The 7,849-nt window shown below is 44.5% G+C and overlaps 1 protein-coding gene and 2 long non-coding RNA genes across 4 annotated transcripts; all 3 read right to left on the bottom strand.

Moving 5' to 3' along the window:
• Positions 1-1,059: 1,059 nt before the first annotated feature.
• Positions 1,060-1,464, bottom strand: LOC124677996. Of its 2 annotated transcripts, XR_006994297.1 has the most exons (3): positions 1,428-1,464; positions 1,239-1,296; positions 1,060-1,129 (listed from the first exon to the last, which is right to left on the bottom strand). It is a non-coding gene; the product is annotated as an uncharacterized LOC124677996 (long non-coding RNA). The 2 variants fall into 2 exon arrangements; XR_006994296.1 differs by lacking the exon at positions 1,060-1,129 and having other exon boundaries at positions 1,226-1,296; positions 1,428-1,438.
• Positions 1,465-2,041: 577 nt separating this feature from the next.
• LOC124649169 lies at positions 2,042-6,514 on the bottom strand (the record flags this gene model as incomplete). Its single annotated transcript, XM_047188838.1, has 4 exons — positions 2,042-2,293; positions 2,395-2,525; positions 2,614-2,686; positions 6,104-6,514. Coding segments are annotated over 4 exons (867 nt in total), but the record flags the coding sequence as incomplete, so codon positions are not given.
• LOC124698489 lies at positions 4,504-5,730 on the bottom strand. Its single transcript, XR_007000993.1, has 3 exons — positions 5,509-5,730; positions 4,940-5,074; positions 4,504-4,758 (listed from the first exon to the last, which is right to left on the bottom strand). It is a non-coding gene; the product is annotated as an uncharacterized LOC124698489 (long non-coding RNA).
• Positions 6,515-7,849: the final 1,335 nt, after the last annotated feature.

The raw sequence follows: 7,849 nt of genomic DNA, 5'->3' as shown, positions 1-7,849 counted from the left end.
TTACACCGGATCGGTTCAACTGACCAACCAACACATAATTGGAATGTAACGTACAGTGAGACTCACACTCACAGGGCACCAAAATGTTGTGAAGGCCATGAAAGATCTCTTACAATATTATATGCATGGTGTGGATTAATGAGCTTGAGTGGTTACTGGGATGACATGCATATGATAATCACTTTACCTTACGGGTTATAGTTTCGATGGCGAAAAACCACGGAAGTGTATCTCATACCTCTTCGGGACACCGAAAACTACTATATATTCCCTTAATTGTGCACCCTAGAGGTGCTAATTAAGTTCTAACAACAAATTGGAGCAGCAGCCACTGCTGTCCAAAATGTAAGGCCAAGACAGCATGATTTATCACAATTACCACAGAAGACAAAATAAGCAATATCACGACTGCGAAGGAGAAACAGACGGAAAGTGTATCAACAAAAATTCTTCCCGGGCAACAGTTCGTGTCATGCATAGGAGTAGTTAAAGAGCATATAAAGCTAAGCCCGTATTCTCAACATAGGGTCTGGATGAAGGATTGTCTTACAAGCCTCCCAATCAGCCGAGAGGATGTACTGCACTTACACAAAATAACTTTTACATAGCCCTATCTACGTAGCTACCACAGCAGGTCAATGCCGCAGCATAGAAGACACATCCAGCGGAAGCATATAGGCAAATAATAAGGGCATCACATTAGCTTGATGCTGTCAAGGCGGTGAGCCCATCTCGCTAGCTTGATGATGTATGGAAGTCGCACCAAGTACCAGTGGACGCCGAGGTAGTGAGCATTACTAACATATACTGATGAGCTCTCACCTAGCCCCTGCAGCCGAGCCCGTCATGAAGATATGGCTGTACAGAACATGACCTGGTAAACAGAGAAAAGAACAAAGAACAAAGAACCATTATAGTGTACTCGGTACTCGGAAGCAAAAGAGTCCCGTGAAAAAAGGAACGACATAGAAACAGAACTATTTCGGGATAGCAGTATCAAAGATCATAAAAGTGTATACACAAAGTAAGTAGGTTCTACCTTATACACATACAACATTTGCGGATACATCGGACCAACTTCTGGTTTGGTTTGTTGCCCGTTCCACATGAGCTAGCAGCAGTGTCGGTCCTAAGACATAAGAATGAGTGCACGATAAGGAATTTTTTCAACCTAGGCGACACATCGGGAAGAACCAAATAAGCCAAGAAAGTTCAATAAGAGAAATAGAAGTGTTCACCCTAACTTTGGCCTAGCTTCATATATTCTCTTCCTTATCAAGTATGGCAAACTCATGCCTACATTTTCACAATAGTAACATAAGAAAGCAGACACAACCTTGACTCTTTTTATGATTATCATCATTTGCTGAAACAGCTTTAACATCTAATATTGACTCAATATCTCTCGAAAGAACTCGCGTCCCTACCTCGTGCTTTCGGTGGACCATTCTTTGTTTCCTTCGGGTGATTCGGAATATCAGCCACCAATTTTTCCGATTCCTCAACCGAATGTTGTTCTGTCTTCATGCTTCTAGGTAAGAGGACTGAACCCGCATCATCCGACATATCCAATGAATCGAGGCATAGTCCCCTTATTCACAATTGTTGAATCATTATGTCCGCATTGTGAATTCTTGATATTTGGGAGGTGATCTTTCTTTTCAACATACTTATTTTTATTTGACACCTTATTTTTGTTATCTCCTGCAGCGGAGGTCGTGGGACACCGAGTCTCGTTCGGTTCGCTTTGTCATAATCAAATTCAGGTGCTTCATGTTCCTTTGTTACGTGATGCTGTCTTTTTTCTCAGCGCCATAATATTATCTGCAAGTGGTGAAAGCAAGAGTCCTCCAGGAATAGGATGGCAGGTCATTATCTGTTCAAACAACACAGTGGATAACTCTTTTAAATCAATCATCTACTATTTTTTCACCAAGATTAAATTTATTAATGGAGCAAAATGTAACCCTGTAAAATGGTATGCGGAGATGCATCCGGTAAATTTTTGGGCTCGGGATCTCCAGCGCTCCCACCAAGGCTGTCATCCATAGAGGATGAAGGAGAAATGTCGAGGCCCGGACCATCTGTAGACAGCAGCAGTATTTCTTGCCAAACTTCTACTGCTGTTCACCTTGATACGTATTTTAGGTGCCTTTTGCTCGGGACCATTGACTGCTCTGTTCAAAATCTGTTGATGAGGATTACCATTGATCCCATTCGATGTTCTTCGACAATAATCATCTTTTCCCCTGCTATCTAATTCAGTCTTGACAAAATGACTCTTCCGTGCACTCTGGAAGTACATAATAAAATTTCATACGGTGCTAGTATATAGGCAGTACAGCATGGATCCTATTAAGTCAACATATAAAGGTGAAATCTGCAGAAGTATACCTCCACTGGAACATAAGGTGATCTAGAGGCATTGCCATGGTTTGGAGGAACTGCAGGACTTCTAGATTGAGATATAACAGACAGAGAACGCTGGGGGTACAAGAATGAACCATAACCTCCCATTTGTGACCCTATGTAGTGAAAAGATTTTTCAGATACAGCAATCCAAGAACAGTACCTCTACAGAGCAGGCAGGGTGGCAGCTTTGTTTCCTCTTACCCGAGTTCTCAGCACATACTCCACCTTCATAGTCCTTCTGGAAATGACCCAACAATTTTTGAAGTTTTTCATCCTGTAGAGATATATTTCGCTTAAAAGGTAAGCTTCAATAAAGAGAAAAATGCTTGCTTAAGAATTCATACAAAAGACAAGGAGCATATGTGAAAGAAAAAAAAAACACTATTTAAGAGCACGCACAGCAACTCAATTACTCAAAATGAAGACCTGGTTTCTACAGCTCATTAACAACAGTTAAATATGTCCACCAAGAAAGGTCCATGCCGTAAAAATGCTGAAATTCAAATATTCAGAATATCCATCTCACTTATTCAAACAAACCCATATGAGTTATGTGATCCATATGCCAGAAGTAGCATCAGCACATGCCTCACTTTTAGTAATGAAAGTAGGATCCAGAATGCAGACCGTGAATAGCTCTATACTTGATATATGCATCTATGGGATATGGTATTATTGGTATGTCATTTTAGACCATTGCACCAATAGGTCTGCAAAGACACAGGCATATCAAGCAACAAAAATAAAGTGACAATTATCCACCTGAAAACCATTTTGGATACTGAATCAAATTTCTAATATACAACGAAAATCTCATAGGATACTGCATTCCTAATCCATAAACTATTCAGCTCTTATCTCTGCAAGGTTCTAAAAATTTGGTAATCGGTATCCGTTTGATCACCCGCCTAACAGCGAGTATGTGACCTAACCAGCCCATTTGTGCGACATAAGTAGCGCTTATACGGTACAGGTAGGGGAGCCTGTCCCATGTACAGGGGCTCGTAGATCTGTGTATAGAACACTCTACTTTTGCCAAAAGCAGAACTTTCTGTAAGCAACCTGGTACTCAAACTCCTGATGCACAAAATCAGTGCTCATATTTCTACCAACCCTACCAGCACACATATTCACAGGTGGAATAAATAAGGAATGGTAAAGTGTATGATTACAAACATAGCAATCAAAAAAGCTGTCAGCTAATGTTTGAAGCAGGAGTCATGTGAATGCACAATGTTGTCAGCTAACGCACGATAAAATACAGGTTTACCCATTTATTTGGCATCAATCTGAAGCTTCTAACAGATCATTTTATTCTTCGCGGGCTTATAAAAAACATAATTCAACCAAAAAAAATAACAGTTATGTTTTAGCAGGTTTACTTTGCTTCTAGGTTAGAAGCTGAAGGGCAAGCTTATCAGAAGCAACTACGAGACAACAGTAAATGGTTTTGCTTGACCGGTAGACCTTCTTTTATGCGTGTTGACAAATGTGGATAGTGACCTACAGAATCTAACATTCAAAAGATAAATACGCTATCTTACACGAATTTGGCACAACAACGTATACGGCTCCAGTGCCACGTGACCACGTCAACTCCCACACCAATTACTCCATTCTACTTATACACAACAAGTGACCGCCTTGCACACTTCTCACCAATAGAAAATGTAACCGAAACCATCATAGTTTCATCATGGGCTGAAACGATGCAGGCGACAAAAACAAGTATTTGCGGCTTAAAATTATAAAAGCTCCTGAACTCGCCTACAAGATGTGCCAGAAGTCAATGCAAACTAACATAGGAGCACACAGTAGAATTTTGAAAAACTAATTTGACAATTACTTACTCCACACATGATTCCCAGGAAATCAGCTGAGGCCAACACATTGGCTGCATTTTCATATGACCGCAGCGGCAGGCGATTGCCCCGAATTTGCAAAACCCCAGCCAATGGTAAATACGTTAAATAGATTTAGAGAAACAGCCATGCTGATCAGTAATCGCGTCATCAGGAGATACATCAAAATATTATTTGATTTCTGCTTAGTTCGAAATCTTCCTAGACAATTCATGTGTTGAAATTTGGAAATGCTAGAGCCTCAAGGTTTAAATAAGATATGCTTATTAGGACTTTAGAGCCTCAAGGTTTAAATAAGATATGCATGTCAATGCCTGTAAACAAAACACACTTACAATTTCCCACTATTATCGTCCCCTGCAGGTTTTCATTGGAAAATAAAAAGATAACAAGAAGACTATTACCAGGCCATGGTTGAGAGCTATGGTAAATGACTTACCAACTTCCAAACTTTCCCCTTGCTTCCCATGGTCTCTTCCCCTAGCTACAAAAATAACAATGAAGTGTCTTAGGGATGTATGCTTGCTCAATTGCATCCTACTCCTACAGGAAGAAGTCATATGAATAGGTAACAATTGTGACATGACCTACCTGATGTTAGGTAAAAATTAATGGATCAAAACTATGTGGTTCTTCATATCAAACAAAAGATGGGCAAAACATACGTGAAATCCTCATGGTAGATCATTAGCAAGATGACCGTCGCTGCTCAAATGCACCCTCGGGAATGCGCCGGCGTCCACGCCGACATTCAGTTGAGGAGCGCAGACAGCAGGGATGACGAGATGTCTGTACCAAGCCTGCAAGAGCAACAACAACATCTAGTATTAGACTCATCAGCGGACTGAATCGGCAAGATCATCATCACTGCTCAAAAACACCCTTGAGATACACCACACATAAATAATTGTAGACCCATTATGCGCAAAAGTCAAATGAACATTCATCAATCATATTCAATTCAGCTATGACCTCACATAAAAGAATGCCCTCTTCATGAGACCATGCACCTTTGTTTCCTTCCGTGCTCAAATAATTGTGCCCTTCACAGCAAACCAAAATCTTTGGTGATCAAATAATTACCCAAGATGCCCCATTCAAACCATGTCACCCGGTACCCAAATAGCAGCCATATTCAGCCTAGGAACACCCTCACCAGTCTCATATTTGAGGCAACACAAATAAGCCTAGAAAGTAAGAAACAAAATAATAAATATCGAGAAGAGAGGAATACCAGTAGCAGCAGCGCCGTCAAGACCATCCTGGGCATGTACAGCTCCAGATCGAGAGCTTAAAAAGAACACAACTTAGTTGATGTGGTAATCAACCCAGAACAACAATAATCGACCCGAAAAATTGTCCCTTCCTTCTTGCTCCCTTCCACACTGGACTCCGTCTGGTCCTTCTGCCGAGGCCACGCCGCCTCCCACACCAGGGCCGCCCTTACATCCAAGTTCCTGAGGTAGAAAACTTCGCCTCAGTACCAACATTGCTTAAAATTTTGAATCAGTAAATGATACAAATCTTCAACAAACCATGCAATTGTGCTTTTCACGTCTGAAATGACCTAATAACCCTCAGATTTTCATACATTGCAAATGAGTTGAGCCACGCACGCACGCACCTTCATTTCGTAGCCCATCGCCTCTAGCACGGATGCGACGCTGACCATCTGAAGCTGCATTGCACCGGGAGCGAGATTGGCGAACACCTACTCGGGCGGAGCGCAAACGAACGGAAATAAGGAACAAATTAAAACCAAAAAAATCGCGAGAAAACGGAGCTAGCCCCCAATCACCACGCCACCCACGAGCTCAACAACAACTCACCAACGCGAGGCGCGGCTTCCGTGCCCCGGCCCTCTTCACGGGCATCCCGAGGTCCGCCAGGCTCTCGGCCTCCTCCCTCCGCTCCCTCGCCCACCTCTCCCGCAGCCTGGTCGGCTCGAACGCGAGGCCCTCGCCGCTGTCCAGCCCGGGAGGCGGCAAGGGGTGGGTCCTGCCCGCGCCAGCGCTGGCGCGCCTGGAGGGGAGCGGCATGGCGGGGATGTCGAGGACGAGCGATCCGGGGAGGAAGGCGACGACGAGGATGGTGACGAAGAAGAAGGCCGCGGCGGTGCCGATCCACTGGAGGTAGTCCACCTTGTCGACGAGCAGGACGCGCGCGAGCCTGGATCTTAGTCCCGGCCTCCGCGCCGCGGCCGAGGCCCGGCGCCTCCAGTCGAAGCCGCCGCGGTTCCGTCACGCGCCGGACCGTCTCCGGCCGCGCCCGACGCCTCCGTTCGCCGCTGCCGAGGATCCGCCTCGCGCCAGGGACCTCGTCCGCCGCGCGATTGGGGAGGAGGAGAGGATGCGGAGATTTGGCAGGAGGAGAGGATGTCGGCCGTCCGGCGAGCTCCAGCACTGCCCTCAGGAGCGGACGAATTGGGGGAGGAGGAGAGGAGGCGGCGGCTGAGTAAGGCGGATTGGGGGACGAGAGGCGGTCTGGAACCAATCGTGGTAGTCTAGGTTTTCACTGTATTGGAAAAAACGAGCAACGCGAATCATTTGCCCTCTTCTCTTAGCCACGGGACCCCATTCACAAGAGGGCCCAATCGTCATAGACTCATCCAGAGAAGCAACTGGTGAGAAAAATTTCACCACATCGGACGGCTGAGGAAGAAAGTGGGAGGTGGGTTTCACAAACGTGCGGCCAGGATTGATGTGCCCCTCTCAGGTGCCTTGGATGGCTGGGTAGTCTAGGGACATTTATAGAAGAAATGTGTTGAACTATGTAAATTATTTTTTCATGTTAAAAAAATGATTCGGCCAAAAAAATGCGTCGTGCCGCTGGAGCCACCCCCAACGCAAACGGACGCGCGGTCAATTTTGACCATTTTAGCCGTGCAAATGGACGCACGCGAACATTTCCGAATTCTAAAATGCGTCACACCGCTGAAGATACCCTAAGAAAAGCTCGTTTCGGCATGGGCGGATGGGTCAGAATTGCTGCACAGAGAGATGGTGGGAACAGTTTTTTACATGGTACATGTCAGTACATGACGTATTTTTCTGTGTATAGTTTACTGTCTTTCCTCAAAACTGATTTTGGCTCAGATCAAGGAGCTCCATCGAATCGAATGGTAGAGATAAGAGCATTTCCAGTCGGTCCCTAAACCGTCCCTTAAATAGTGTGGATTGAGCGTTTGGGGAATGTGTTTTGTTCGTGCCGTGTTTGGGGATGTCGCTCCCCAGCCGCGTCCCCCAACTGCCCCCAAACTTTTTATAAAGAGTTTTTAAAAGTACAACCATTTATTAATTATAGCATACAAATAAATATGTTTGCGGAGATTGTTTCAAATTAAAATACAACAAACAATAAAACAACTAAACAACTAAACAAATCTAATAAATAGGGCTAGATCAAGGTGTCGCGGCATTTGTTCATAATCCTATGATCCTCCACATATGCTCAACGAGATCAGCTTGAAGTTGATCGTGAACATTGTTGTCATGGATCTCTGCGTGCATGGCGAGGAAATCAGCAAAATCTGCGGGCAACTCATGATCAACCGCCGCAAGAGGGCCCTGACACTC

The sequence above is a fragment of the Lolium rigidum genome, chromosome 1, assembly GCF_022539505.1.
Source record: "Lolium rigidum isolate FL_2022 chromosome 1, APGP_CSIRO_Lrig_0.1, whole genome shotgun sequence".
Lineage (NCBI taxonomy): Eukaryota > Viridiplantae > Streptophyta > Magnoliopsida > Poales > Poaceae > Lolium > Lolium rigidum.
The sequence above is the reverse complement of the archived record's forward strand: the minus strand, read 5'-3'. Positions and strand labels throughout refer to the sequence as shown.